Here is a 15,657-nt window from a genome sequence, read left to right on the forward strand (position 1 = left end):
TGAAGGGCAATTCACTACCCCTACAGTAACTACAGTATATCGAATTTAATGGTCTGAACTGAGACTCACATTATGTTGAAAAGATGTTTCTTATTAGGGATGATGTATCTACTTTATAGAATCATCTCTGTGTATCTGTGCCAATAGTGTACCCCCAGACTTTAAATATGTGCTGCAACTGGCCAATGGAGTATCTTTAGCAAAGCGCGTGCATCTGTCTTGGCGCTGCAACAGCATGAAGCCAATTATAGCAGTTAAAAGACAGAGGGTTTGTGGCCTGTGGTTGGCATGAAGGGTGCAATAAATAACCGAACTGTTGACAGGAAACTGTTTGGCTACCGTCAGAATAATAATGAGGTTATTGCTACCTGCTGTGAGCGTATGATCACGGTTTGATTATTTTTCTCATCCCACCCACTGCTGCTGGCAATCTTATATGCATGCCAACTGCGCACAGACTCGTGCACAAGAAGGGAAAAGGCCCCGCAGGTGACCACCTTGGCTTTCTTCCCTGATATTTAAGTCTGGCTTTTCTCCCTTCATCTACCTCTAAAGATACAAGGAAATGCATTATGATACTTTAGTCCCTACAACAAAGAGTGTTGTTCCTCCTAACACATGAGCATGCACACATGCACATGCCAGCAGACACTTAGAGCAGATACAGACACAGATACAAAGGCAGACTCAAAGAAACACACACTCAGTATACTCTGCTGCACACTTCTTTAGCTCTGGTTGGCAGTAGCATACCACGGTGACAGACAGTTAGATTGTTCCTGACCATTGACTTGCGCTCTCTGCTCTGCAAGGTCTGATTTCATAGTGGGAAATATGAGATGGGTCCAGGAGAGGGTTCATGGCTGGGGCAAGGAGGCACTCCATACAGTGAGGCTTCATATCTCTGTGTCACCCTGGGCATTCTCCCCTGACACAGCTTTCAGCCCCTCCGTTGTCTGGAGCCCCCTCCCTGGGTTTTCTCAACCTCTCTCCCCAGGATTGGTGCATTCCAGCTGGGCACAGTGCCTGGGTGGTCTCCCCCCCTCCCGTCCTCTATGACTGGAGGAAGGAAAAGGCAGAAAAATGCAGCGAGGGCCTTTGACCGTGAGGAGCACAATGTGAGCGTTGATGATGGCGGCGTGGATGTGATGCTTACCTGCCACTGACCCATATAGCTGTCATAGCCCAGCATTTTACAATCTGATGATCCACCCAACAGCCAGGGGAAGATGCCTCGCTGACCTGTCACCTAGATTGGACTGATAAGCACCGAGGATGGACTGACCCAGCTCTAACCCTCAGCATGAATACCCCATCTTCATAATAAATCAGCCTGTGCTTCATACTCACTATGCCACACAGTTTAAACTGAATATTTACTGTATCATAACCATTATTTATTGATCATTGTTGATTCATTCAAGATGAACAGCATACACACATTGTGAGAATAAATACAAATACACACCCAAACAGCTATTTACATTAGTAGATGCAGATATGATCTCATAATCTAACATTCAAACGTAGTGAGAGAGGTCAGACAGTATCATGCATACACAGGAGCCTGTGTTGTATAGTGGGATTGTAAAGCATAAGAGGCAGTAGTGTAATCATGTTTATATGGAGGTGCACATGGTATATTGCATGGTTTCACAGTGTACCCACGTCCCCTTGGCAGTGATTTTTCAACTACCTTGTGCATGGTACAGACAGATAAATGATGAGACCAGAGGGCGATGCAGAGTGAGGGAGATGCGTCGCTTCTCACTGAGTCCGATCTCCATCCTCAGGAGGTGAAGTAAGAGTCCTGCATGGAGTAGAGGCGGTCAATAGGGGTGAGCAGAGAGGAGTCACCCAGGGACAGGCAGTCGCTGTCAGCCACATGACACATTGGGTCTCTGCCCATGTCACCGTACAGACCCTTAAAACCTAAAAAAGACACAACATCATTGATCATTGGATAATTAGGCTGTAATCTCATTAGTTGGTTTAAAGGGGCACGTCACCAATTTTTCTAATGAAATGAAAATATCTAGTTGCATTATAGGAAATGCAGGATCCAGCGTGTTTGGATCTTGATCCATACTAAGGACTGAAAGTCAGGATATCTCAGCTTCTGCTTTACCAATTTTGACCAAACTTGACTAAACTGGATCACTGGAGTATCCTTTTAAGTAAAAATAAAATTTGGAGGATTTGTAGAGGACTTAATTAATAATTTTATTAATTTGCACTCTACAAGGGATGGACAAAATAACATGAGCTCACAATATAATCAAATCCAATACAAAAGCCCAGCAACAAACACTACCTTTGTAAAGAATACATATATGCTCCATTAGTGTTGCAACTGTGCTAGAGACGTGTTGATTCAGGTCATTGTTGTTGGTGTTCTTATATCAAATTATATTGTAAGATGTAATTTTGCTGTTATTTTTCATTATTTTGTCTGCCCACGGTTTATCATTACCTCTGAAATTATTCTGGACAGCCAGACAGACAATTGCATGAGAGTTACAAAGGTGGAGTTTCTCCACAAATTGAATTGTACATTTTAAAGAAGTTTTCTGACCTCTGCTTGATTCAATTCAATTCACTTCAATTCAGTTTTATTTATATAGTGCCGATTCATAACAGAAGTTATCTCATTGCACTTTTCCTATAGAGCAAGTCTAGACCGTACTCTTTATAATATTAATTAAGGTATTATTATCAGTTTTTGCATATAGTCCTTGGTCCCATAGTGAAAAGGAAATGTGAGTTATTCTACAGCACAAGGGCAAAGAGCAGTACCCCCAGGAAACATTGCTACAATGCTGAAGCTAACTGGTGTCCAAATTAAAAAAAAAAAAAAACTACTATTGGGTATTTTAAAATAATAAACTCCTGACTAAAGTTATGATTTCATATTGCCAAAAATAATGCCAATAAATGACATTTTAAAATCTTGTTTGTTAGTTTTACTAATCACACCAATCTCAGAAGCTTTGTAGAGCAATACTTTAAACATGTAATTCTCCATCATGGTTTGACAGCACTGAAGTCTTTACCGTAGGGGTGCATGTGATCCCCTGGCATCTGAGGTGGGGTCAGGCCCTGTCTGAAGGGGTCCATGTCATAGTCCTGCTGCTCCAGTATGGTGAGTCCCATCTGCTGCTGCTGCTGCTGAATGTGCATATAGGAGGACCCCAGGCGCTCCATCTCAGAGGTCAAACAGCCACGGGAGGGCGCTGTGGTGCACAGGAGACACACAGGAGATGGTGTTCACTGCTTTCTGTTACAATAATGTCTTTTAGTTAGCTTTTGTGCCCTGTGCTACCTTCTATTAACTGATTTCTGTCAGAAATCTTTTAAAGCGACACAAAGTTCTGACTGGTATTCAGCCTAATCTGACACTCCTGCCTTTGTGCCTTTGTACTATTGATTACTTAATTCTGTCTGCTAAAAGATATTTGAAAAAACTCCTTGTACATCTACAAAATGTTGTAAAATATCTTTGATCATGTGACATTTTCTTTATTTGAAAATGAGTTTCTCATCGCTGGAAAGGAAGAGGTACATCTAACTTTATCTTTAGGATATCAGATCATATGGGAGTAATAAAGCACTTTTAAAACATTTTCCAACAGTATGATACCTGTGTGATGTGATGGGTGCTCACGCTGCTCCTGAGTCTGCTGCTGCTGCCCCTGCTGCTCCTGCTGCTGCTGCTGTCTCCTGGCCAGTTTCTTCATCTATAAACATGCACCAGCAGATATAAAGCTCACATACAGTGCTAGTGTAAAACATTTTTCTCACTCCACAGTCACTCTGCCACCCAGGCATGCGAGTGTGTTCACTGAATTGCAAAGTATTAACAGTGAGGTAAAGGACATCTTTCAGTGGGGGAGGGAAACCACACATGAGCCCACTTTGTGAGGAAATATGAGGTTTAATCTACAGTGATCTCGCAGTAAGATGTCATCAGTTTCCTGTATGAAGAGATAACCAGGCTGATTTCCACTCTGGCATACAAACACGGTGCAGAAAGAGTCTTTTTATTAGTAGCGCATATGACTGTGTTTGTGTGTGTGTGTGTGTGTGTGTGTGTGTGTGTGTGTGTGTGTGTACTTTGTATTACTTTGGCTCTTTGGTTCTGGAACCAGACCTGCACAACCCGGACGCTCAGACCAGTCTCTGCTGCCAAGGTCTCCCTTACCTTGGATCAAGATTCAGGGGGACGGAGAAAGTAAGAAAGAGAGGGTAAAAAATAGGAAAATAGAAACAGAGAGGAGGTCACTTGAAGGTTAACATTTTTTTAAAGTCAGTCTGCTTTGTAATGTAGTCATGGCTATGGCAAATTATCTACCTGTCTGCCCATTAGCAGTAGAGCACTATTATATACAGTAAATAGCTGAAATCCTGCCACACTCCTGGGCTAACATCTACATTTTTGCACTAAGGAGTTATTTTTTTGTTCTTTCTGAAAAGCATGACAACAACAACTGATACAGTGGTTTTCTGGCCACATTCTGAGGTACAAGGGTATCTACTTTGAGGATCTCATCATTTAAAATTTTTTTTTTATTATTTTGTTCATATTATAACACTACACCTCCTGTTAAATTTTATACTGTAGAATGCTAATTTCTAAGGCTAGCCTATGTTATATCCTCATTAAAATTACAAGATTCTCTTTTAGATGGAATTAGAGTAAGAATGTTGAAGAAAACAACAGTATAGTTTGTCTTTTTTTCAGAGAGACATAATTGACACTCTACCTTTCGGCAAGGCTTGGATGAGACCTCAAAGGAGGCTTTAAAGGTCCGTCTTTGTTGAGTGGTCAGAATAGTACGTGGCCTTTTGGGACGTTTGCTCTCCAGGTCTTCTGATCTACCTCGTCTGCCTGTAACTCTCCCAGATTCCTCCTCTTCTTCTTCTTCTTCATCATCACTTTTACCTGGGGGGCAGACATGATTGAAAAGCAAATGTTTATTCACCTATAAGGCATTCACATAAAGAAGACAAATGTTGAGAGACAGATGAAAAAAGGAAAATTCATGCCTCCAATATGAGATGTTCAATGCATCATTTTCAATTTAACTACTTCCCTCAACTTGCAAACTTCCCATTTGTGGTTGCCTACATTTCCCAGAATGCTTTTTGAGTGACAGAATGCCCCTGGAGCCCCTTAGTGAGTAGATGGAAAAGTAGTAGCCAATAGTAGTTTTAGTCATAGTTCTAAACATTAATATAAAAGCAGGTGTTTTATCTGAAACCATATCATATTGTCTTTTTTATTGCTAAGTCGCAGGCAACTTTACCCAGTACCAACAGATTGTTTTGATCCAGTGTTAGTGGGGGTTTTTATTTTAACTGTTACAAATGTTTTGTTAGTTGTACAAAAAAGCGTACATTCAAAACTGCAAAGGATACAGAAATTATTAACAATAACAAATAATAACAAACAGTGACATGTAAGTTTAAAAACAGCTAGAGTAGATCATAATTTAATTAACAGTAATATAAAAATAATATTAACACTGGGTCAAAACAATCCATTGTTGTTGGGTGGTTTTATATCCATGGGTACTGGGAAAATTTAACCCATTATTCCATTGGTATTGTGTTAGTTTTTACCCAGCGATTAGTGTACATGTACGAACACACATACACACACACGCATTCACACACATACTGTACACAGTCTGTACCTGTGTCGGAGGACGTCGGGCTGGCCAGACACTGGTGGTAGTCCTCTCTGGCACACAGTAGCTGTCCCTCCCTGAGGACGCAGCGGTCTCCAGTCTGCAGGTGGCAGGAACAAATGCTGCAGGTGAAGCAGCGCAGGTGGAACACAGCGGCCCCTGCACGCATCACCAACTCTGTGGGAAAGATGGCCTCCGCACAGCCACCACAACGCACTGCAAACAGACTGAAGAGAGGCATTGGAAGGTGGGGGTGTAACAAGGGAGGAAATAGAGAGAAATTGTGAGAGCTCATTAAATAACAGAGAGCAATGCTTTTGTTTGGCTGACTAGAGCTTGAGTATAAGCTGAGATACTTGAGGACAAGCTGAGACACTTGAGGACCCCTCACACCTTAGTAAGAAGGGACCCCATGAGAAAAAAATGCTTGGTTGACTTGGGGAATGTTGCTGAGTCGAGCTGTCACTCAAAACAACTGCCAACCTGACTTCTCCCATCTCCTCCTCCTTCTCCTGCCCCATCCACTCAGACACATACCCTTAGCGTGGTGGGTGTGCATCTTAGCGCCTGGCAACCAGGACTGGTGGGCTTAGCCTCAGAGACTGTTGCCGTGGCTCCGGCTGCCGTTTCCGAGGCTGTGCTCCTGGGGAGGCAGGAGAAAAGCTCTCGGCAGGCCATGGCTCCAGGCAGAGGGGGGGAATCAGATCTCCCGGTGGGAGAGGCTGAGCCGCCGGTCCCATGAATTATCCGCGGAATTATCCCTAAGTCTGCTTAACCAGAGTGGGACAAAGACAGAGCCAGCCCCCAAGCAGCAGGACCATTGTCCGCTGGCTGACACTGCGGCATTTTGAGTCTGTCACGCACGATGATGCGTCATCATTCTGGAGCTGGTGTTTGTCTCCAAACCTGACTGGGTCACCAGACCAGTCAGCCTCAGGCATGAGAAAGTGACAGCTTTTTTTTTTCCATGTTTTTGTTTTCACATACAAATACTTCATGCGGCCCATAAGGAGAGCCTACATATATCACTGATTCAATCTAAGATTTTATTTTATAGAAATTCAAAAACTAGAAGCATTAGAGGATAGTGTAAAATAAAAAATGTAACTTGTAAGTTTTCTTTAATACTGATCAATGCAACTCCTCGTGGGCAAAACAAATCCCTTAAATAACAGACAAATATTGATTAACTGCTCATTTATCTGTTTTGTCTCAGACAGTTATGATTATGGTTTTCAGTGAAAAGATGCTGTGCCATAGGCTCTTTCAAAGCATTTGCACCATCCAGACACATAAATTACACACCACAAAAACTAATACAATATTTTTTTTCCCTTTCGCCAAAAGTGATTTTGAACATGAGCACAAATATTAGCAATAGGTAATAAACCCACACCTAATAAAGATTTCACATTACCTTTCAAGTGAAACAAATGTGGCATTTGACTTCCTTTTGAACATATGTACAATGGAAATTTAGCACAATATTTACAAACAAACAAAAACTCAGACTAAACATAAAGCAAACACCAAGGTTGAGACATCCTTGTCAAAAGGTCTGGAGCTGCAACATCCTAAAGCCAGACATTGCTGGGACCTCTCACTGTTGCTGTGGGGTCGCTAGGGAAACGGTAAAGCCCATTCCCAGCAGCTCAGGAGGGTCAGTCGGGCTGCTTGACCCATCCGAGTCGTCTGTTCCACCGCCTCAATGGTATACGCTTTAATATGGCCAACATACCGTCTGCAGTATGTGTATTCCTGTGGCAACACAAGATGCATCAACGAAACATTTTCAAAGGAAGTGTGGCAGAGGAAATACACGTAATGCTTCTATGATGCACCAAAGCACTTGATTAAATGTCTCAATATGATGCTAATGCTAGATGTCAGTGAAGAAGAAACTGTGGGCATTAATGTTCTGAGATCGTTCATGTTTCGAGAATCGCTTTTCCATTATATGCCTTGTCCAGTTCGTCTGATTATAGCCAGTATTCTTAAGCGTTGTTAATGCAAAGGTAAGAGTACCTCCAATGCTTATGGAGCAGCTCAAGGTGTTTAATATTTCAGAGTTTCCGTTGACATGATTGGCTCAGAGGCCCTGGCAGGAGAGCAGGAACACTCAGTCACGCTGGATTTAGACATGGCAATTAGTGACAAGATCATTACAGAGAAATAAGTCAGCAAAATCCTGCTCTCCTCCACACTAACATGGCCAGGGTCAGGCAGTCTCAATGTATATGCACTGCATAATAAGATGAGTGTTTAGCAGAAATGTACACACACACACACACACACACACACACACACACACACACACACACACATTTACAAAAGAAACCCTGAGAAAAGCCCTCTTCTCTCATTGTTTTTGCCCTGACTTCAGTGCTGACCTTTGGCAGTCAGGCAAACAGACTGCTGGTCTAGTGGACATACAGAGAGACAGATCCTGTTTCTGGATCAGGTTAACCTGGATCCTTTGCTGAACACACACACCAACAAAGACCGTGTATCAGATACAGATCAGCGGGTCAAGTGCACCGCCAGTCACACCGCTGATCTGATGACCAATCTGATGTCCAGTCCACCTGACCACTGAACCGTTCAGCCAATCTAAATCTACTGACAATCTGACCAACCTAAACAACACATTGTCAGACAAGAATTTGCATACTGCTTCATTAAATTACAGAACAGTCTGTTGTGTGTATTGTGTTCCTGATTGCTACAGGTCAGGCAAACTGTATAAACTATGTGGACAATGCAATCAGGAATATTTGTTACCAATATCTTTGACAATCTTCTAATGTGTTGTTTTGTCTTGGAAAACAGTTTTGTACAAATAAACCTCATTATATATCACAAAATATATTTAAAAAGCTGCCTTGGAAGAAACTAGACACTTTCATTATAATTATTATTATGTAATTACTGTTATTAAGTGCCATTTTTTAAATATGGAATCGTACAAAAAATATTAAGACATTCATTTACCAACGATGGCCAAAAGAAAGTAAATCCTTCCAATCATCTATATCAGCTATAACTAAAAATACTCGACACAAATTTATGCAACTTGTTTGAATGATTTCATCTGCACTGAATGACAAGATGTCTGTTTAAGCTTAACAGAAACAGCATTTAGGATGTTGCTAAAAAATGCCCTGTTATCTATGTAAGTATAACAAATGCACATGCATCCATTAATGGTTACATATCTAAAAAGATCAAAACTACTTCACAGGGTGCCTCAAGGTGCCAGCGTGAATACCTTTCACACGTTTTTAGTTTTTTTCTATTTTATTTGTATATGATATCGACCTGATGCGTTTTTGAGTTCAGTTGATGCAAGTTTTTCTTTTTTTAATTCCATGTTTTAAATTTTTCTTTTGCTATGTTTGTTGGTGTTGATCTTGTTTATTTGATGTTTTTAATTATACTTGATCAAATCTGATCCAGAATACTGGGAAGGATTTGGTTTAATTTTGCTTAGCTTCCTTCTTGCCATGTCCTTATCCTCTGCATGTTCTGGCATAAATCTATACATTAATCTTGACATATAACATAATTCACCATTCTGATACTAGTTATGTATGTATAGCCTCTTGGACCCAGTTATAAAATGCAAGCACTGATTCATTTGGAGTGAAGAGGAATGACATAATATAAACTGCTTTGTTCAGGGAATTCAAATACTAGCATTATTGTCTTTTAGTTTCCATGAACAGGCCAAACCTGGTGGTCTGACTGGCAGTGATTTACCACACGAGCATAGGGAACAACAATATTCAGACAGAAGATTCAGCATGTGGTAAGAGACAAATGTTGTCACAGTATGGAATAATCGTCACTTATGAGCTGGCTTCACACTAGTCCTGGATCAAAAGAAGGGAGGGAGTAGAACACAGTTTGCACTGTAAGAGAAACACTAACACACTTTTAAAACCCTCATTGTGGACAAAAGTGGTGCTCATGTGTTATAGGGTGCCATAACCCCAGACAGGACGAGCAGAGAGGTGGAGACGTGAGACCTCAGAGGCAGAGCTCTGGCACCAGGCCTCCTGCTAATTGGTCAGGTCAGATATCTCACGGTCGGCTGGGCGTTGTCCCATCGCTCGACACAGGGGCTGCTGTGAGCTGAGCTTTCCAGATGCCACGGCACATAACGCCAGGGTTCATGGAGCGCACTTCCCCCAAAATAAGTTCACACCAGCCTCACTGTCTCTTTTGTAGAGATGCGCCAGACCTTCTGACATATGGCTCTACTCTCCTAATTACCTCTCAGTCCTGCTCTTTTCTCTGTGCTATGATCTCCACTGGTCACACTAAGCACTTTGAATTGTGTCCACTCTGATTTCCATTTATTCATTAAAATGCCATTTAAAATGTATATATTAGAGCTCGGTCATCATAAAAAATAGCATGTTTTAAATGTTCTGCTAACAAATACTCTACAAGCTACATAGGCCTCCAAAACCACTGCAGTGTAATTTAGCTGACTGGGAACATGATGATGGGAGCATTTTGGACCAATGAGTGTAACATTTCTTGGTTCCCTGTCTGCTTGGCAGAACGACGGTCACTAAATTGTTCAGAAATAATGTGAGCTGCTGCCTGTTAGGGTGTGCAGGCTTGTCTTGGCTCTTGTTTAGGTGAGAGCATGTTTTGGAGGAAGAATGAGGGGATGAGGCAGTGGCAGTGGGCGGGTAGGAGGGAGTCGGGCGATTGGTGATGACGGTGGGAGTTTTGGGGGGGTGGACCGCCTCATCGGAGAGACCATATGTTGTCCCCAGCTTGCAGTTGCCACGCCAATGGGCCTCGAAATTCTAACACATTTTGACAATGTGTCAGTTGAGCTCTACCCCTGGTTGTGTGCTGTATGTGTGTGTGGCGTAGATGTGTGTGAAGGTGTGACCATGTTGTTTTGTGTGTGTGTGTGTATGGATGTACACTATGCAATAGTGTTCTCGCATTCCAGCTCCCTCGCCACTCCTTCCTCCTACAGTCACCTTGTTGTCTTAGTGCACTGTGCCAAGTTCCCTGGAAGTCAACTTACACCATATACGCACATACACAACTACGCATGCACACAAACACATAACACAATGCTTTTGCCATAAACTATAAAATGTACCCATATGTTCAATATGCAAAACGAAGTAGGAATAGAGAAGTTACTATAAAGATAAATCACTTGTTTCCCCACTCTCTCTCTCTGTGTCCCTCTCTCTCTCTCTCATACACACACGTACACACACACACACACACACACACACATTCTTAGTCAAGGTCAGATCTGGACAAGGGTTCTGTTGTGAAAATTGGCTTAGTAACACACAATCATTTTTGGACCCTGGGCCAAAGAACAGAATAAAATAAGACAAAATAAAATAAATAGCCAATAATATGTACATTCAAAATTAAAAGTACATTAATAAAACAATACATTAGATGTTTTTCCATTAACATAATAATAATAATGTTGGTAGTACACTGCAACATTTAACTTCATGGAGCTTGGAGGACTATAAAAAACCTAAATTACACTGTAAAAAAAACTTGTATTTAAACAAGAAATGGGGTGCAGCTAAAATGTGATTATTTTAGCATATTACATACATTTTAGCAGAAATTTCAATCACAAAAGGTAATGAAAAAAATATATATATATGTCACTCTTTACCTAACTAAAACTCAATTAATTAAAATGTCTGTAGGCCTACATCAGTGAGAAAAAAATGACATAACTTTGGTCGCCCATAAAAAACAATCTATTAACGTAAATTAAATTGTAGGCCTATTTCTTCATAAAAAACCTCTGAGAATTAAGGGCATTACTATGTAAAATCGGATGTGCTTAACCTGGAAAATCTGAAGCTGAAAATGCCTGCCTCTCGCCAGAGTTGAACAGTAATAGGCTATATGTAGGCATATGCGTCAGTGTTTATGATTATAGCTGTAACATCAGAAGAAACCAAACAGTAACGAAGAGATGGAGATCAGCACTCACTCAGCATAGTCCCGCTTGCAGTAAAGTTTGCGGTCCCGCAGAAAGCAGGAGTTCTTGAGCGCGTCCCCGCACGCCGCGCACCGCACACACTCCTCATGCCAGAGGCCGTCAGTGACTCTGAGCAGGAATCTGTCTCTGATCAGCCGGTGGCATCCGGCACACACTGCCCTCTGATCCATATCTGTAATGATGGGGAAATCCTTTAATTGGGACACTTTTCCAATCAGCAGGACGCAGCTGAAATACTGGCTAATTTGGCTGAACAAAGTTTGATGGAGGGGCCATTAAAATGCGACTTTACCTCGATGTATTGTGAGGAAAAAGTAGTTAAATAGGCAGTTTGTTTATTAAAAAGTGGGAATTATATATTGAGACATCAATAGTTTTTATACTGTCTAACCGTGGTTTAAATTGACCAAATATTAAGCACGTTTGATGACCATGTGCCAAAAGATTGTGCTAAAAATCAAATACCACAAGTGAAATTGACACCAAAAAATTAAAAAGTAAATCTTACTACTTAAAGGTGATTCATATAATTATGTCATTCATTTTTACCCACCTAAGCATAATGCCGGTTGATCCACCATTGCAATTCTCTGAAGAAACATTGTGAAATATATTTTGACCAAAGTTAATTGAAGGAAAATTAATATTGTAAAATCACATTTTAAATACAGCTATTTAAGTTCAAGAAGCCAATACCTGTAAAAATGCGAGCTTCCAGGCGGTAGAAAAGTATTTAGGTTATCAACTCCCAGTTCTTCTCAGAGCATCCCCGGCGCTCAAAGTGCTGCAAGTTGCTGCTCGGAGCAGAGAGCAGCGCATCAAAGTTTCTCCTCAGAGCTTCCGACGACCTCTCTGAGTCCACTGTTATTGACTATTTAGGCTATCTATCAATTATCCTATTAGGAGTGAACGGGAAGGAGAGAGAGGGACAGAGAGAGAGAGAGAGAGACTTCCTCCATGTGCAGGTGCCGGTTACCCCCCCCCCCTCTCCCTCTCTCTCCCTCCCCACGTTGAATGCAAAGTTACCAGAGACGTACATGAAAGCGTTTTTTTTTTTTTTTTCATTTGAAACCAATACTGCATACAGTGTTCAGGAAGTAAAGTGCAGGTTAATGTGTCATACTTTTAACGGATACATTGCTCGTTTGTTAAATTGTTATTTCGAGATTGTTGTATGATAGATAGACAGAGAGATAGAGAGCGATAGATAGATAGATACTTCATCAAGTTTAACTAACTGCATTGTCAATGAATACGCCAAATATAATGGTAGTTAAAAATAATAAAACAATAGTGCTATAGTTCTCAATGTATATATTAGTTGGATTTTTCAACTTTGCATTTTATAATGTGATGTTCTTGTTATGAATCAAGACTTGCTTTCTCAATGACGAGTCCTCTCCAGACAAAAATACAATATTGATACTTATCTTTTATTTTTTTTAGATATATGTATAAACACATATCATTCCCACAATACCTCAAAAACATAATTTCTGTACAGTAGGCTACTGCACTGTCTTGTTATCATTAGCCGACATATACACTGATACCGATATATCTGTGATAAGAGAATATAAGCCAATATATCAACCTGACTCCAATATATTCCATATTTTGTTATTTTGTTCTTTTAACATTTACATTCCCATATGACATCTCCACCACCAGTCTTTACACCATCACAGATCTTTGTGATGAGGAGTAAGGGCTTACTGGAACCATGAAGAGGAGGACACAAGAATCTGCACAGACAGATGGATATCAAACACGCAGCTGTCTGCCTTGTTGTGTTTACACTCTGCGGACGCCATCTTGTGGGCAACGGCTGGAAATATAAAGAAGGGACAACAGTTGTTTTATCCAGAGAGAGCCTGCCACTTCAAGTCCATTTTTCACCCCACTCAGGAAATAAAGCAGATCAATAAAATGTGATGAGAAAATGAGCTGATGGTACCTACATAAAGAGTTGATATTCAAAAATAACAGATTATGTTTTGTTCTTTTTATATTTGTGAATCAGTAAAAATTAATTTGGATTTTAAAGGCATCAAAAGGGTAAAACTTGCAGAATACTGATGCAAAATATCAATCAATGAAACAATATCTGCACTAGCTTCAAAAATCCATATCCATCGTGCCCTAACTGTGATGCAGCTTTATAATATATTATATAAGTCAAAATAAGACACGGTAAGATACGTTTTTTTAAATAACTTTATTCTCAAATGTGTTTTAAGAAATGCAGGGATGGTTTCAGTTTTTATACAATTCATCTTTGAATAAAATATGATTCTTTTTCAAATTGCATTAGGTTGCATTTAAAACGGACACCTGAAATTATCTATTTACAAAAGTATGTTAACAATTCTATTAGAATTCATTTTGACAGTGCACTCGATCCTCCGTCTCGTGACTCCGCCCTCTCAACAATCTCAAAATACTTTTTATTCAATTTTAATTACAATGTTTTGCTAGGTACAAAATATGCTGTTTTACACTTTGAATATTTTTTTTTACCCCATCTTCATATCGCTGACAATGTGGGAGTATATACAGGGGGAAGGGGGGGACTGGTGTCATGTGATCTGATGCGGAGCCTCCAGCATCTCCATCAGGAAGGTGTCGATAGGCGTGTCCCCGATCAGCTTGAAGAAGAACAGGTGCTCCAGACACTTGAGGCCGATGGAGCGCAGGGCGGGCAGGCGGAGCAGCAGCTTGGCAAACCTGCAAAAAGGTATGGAAAGAAGAAAAATGTGCCATCATCATTTTCTATTATGTAGAAAATCATTATCATGTTAACTTTCAAAATCTGTAAAATTGTATCCCATTTAACAAGATACTAAGATTTTGTTAACAAAACACTTACGTGACTTTAGTTACTAGTAGTCATGTTCTGTTCCTAAGTACAGTTTTTTAGTCGTATATTTTCATTTTACAAGACTACACACTCACTCAAGTTTTTGTGTTTTTTCATATGGAAATGAACTGTAGTTACTTTGTCAATCAAGATTTATGCAAACCATGCAAAAACACATAAAATGTGACGCACTGCTCTTGAGTTTATTATCAAATAGTGTATTTAGTTAGACTCAGTACCACCTACAACTTAAAGATCCTGCATACATTTGAATGCATCTGTAGTTTAACACTCCTCCTGAAAGGGAATGAGTACTTTTACTTACCTTTACTAATGCTAACGCTTTCATATTTTAAGTGAAATTTTGAATCTAAGAATTTTACTTTTAATGCAGAATTTTACATTACATTACCAATACATTTACTTATTATTTTAATTGTTTTTTCAACTAGGGATTTTTTTGTTGAAATGTCAATTACAGTGGTAAGTGTCCACAGCTGAAGTAAATTGACAGTTTAGGCTGTTATTTCACCTCACCTGTTGATCTTATTTAGCTCCCAACAGTAAATAATTGCAACCATTTTCTATAAGCAATAGCACTACCGGCCTATATCCTTTTAAATCTAATGCTGTAGCAAGTCAAAGTGTTTAAGTTATGTAAGGGCTGCGTGGTAATGTAAAGTAATCTGCACTCTTCATTGCTATGTACAACCCAAAGCAGCAATTAAACAATGGTGTTTGGTATTGATTGATGCTGTAATGTAATGCATTTCCTACCTGCCCGGCTGGTCTGGGTATTTCTGTTTTGTGTATGACTCCAGCGAGGCGTAAACTTTTTCCCTCAGCCCTTCAACCTCTGGTGGGTTTGAAAGACCTTTTGCATCTGAAACAAACACACAGTCATAGTCAGGCCAAGTGTTACACTAATATGGGTTCATAAGTTCAGTATTATGTACTGTGTCAAATACATACAAATCCACCTTTTGCATCGTTGGACTGTCATGATCAAACTAAACAGTGAATATTTATATCTAACTCACTTAGCAGATATTGAGAGCAAATCAAAATCCAGAAACACTTCTCATCCAAGG

At 40.2% G+C, this 15,657-nt stretch overlaps 2 protein-coding genes across 9 annotated transcripts in view; both read right to left on the minus strand.

Annotated features, from left to right (window-relative positions):
* Positions 1–544: 544 nt before the first annotated feature.
* Positions 545–12,695, minus strand: lmx1a (LIM homeobox transcription factor 1, alpha). 4 transcript variants are annotated; one of them, XM_044198841.1, is made up of 9 exons: positions 12,403–12,695; positions 12,260–12,296; positions 11,698–11,878; positions 5,697–5,917; positions 4,764–4,942; positions 4,124–4,201; positions 3,641–3,737; positions 3,054–3,233; positions 545–1,810 (listed from the first exon to the last, which is right to left on the minus strand). In XM_044198841.1, the coding sequence occupies exons 2-9, from the start codon at positions 12,285–12,287 to the stop codon at positions 1,689–1,691; spliced, it is 1,086 nt and encodes a 361-aa protein (XP_044054776.1). In that variant the 5' UTR covers positions 12,288–12,296; positions 12,403–12,695; the 3' UTR covers positions 545–1,688. The 4 variants fall into 4 exon arrangements, with proteins under 4 accessions (XP_044054776.1, XP_044054779.1, XP_044054775.1 ...); XM_044198840.1 differs by having other exon boundaries at positions 562–1,932; positions 12,403–12,690; XM_044198843.1 differs by lacking the exon at positions 12,260–12,296 and having other exon boundaries at positions 564–1,932; positions 12,403–12,689.
* A 1,210-nt stretch (positions 12,696–13,905) lies between these two features.
* rxrgb (retinoid X receptor, gamma b) overlaps positions 13,906–15,657 on the minus strand; it is a 37,253-nt gene continuing 35,501 nt past the window's right edge. For all 5 annotated transcript variants that reach the window (XM_044198839.1, XM_044198838.1, XM_044198837.1 and 2 more), the window contains exons 9-10: positions 15,344–15,449; positions 13,906–14,433 (exon numbers count right to left, since the gene is read on the minus strand). In XM_044198839.1, the coding sequence (XP_044054774.1) occupies positions 14,286–14,433; positions 15,344–15,449 (254 nt within the window). In that variant the 3' untranslated portion in view covers positions 13,906–14,285. The remainder of the gene's footprint in view (positions 14,434–15,343; positions 15,450–15,657) is intronic.

Source organism: Siniperca chuatsi, linkage group LG6, assembly GCF_020085105.1.
Source record: "Siniperca chuatsi isolate FFG_IHB_CAS linkage group LG6, ASM2008510v1, whole genome shotgun sequence".
Classification (NCBI taxonomy): Eukaryota; Metazoa; Chordata; class Actinopteri; order Centrarchiformes; family Sinipercidae; genus Siniperca; species Siniperca chuatsi.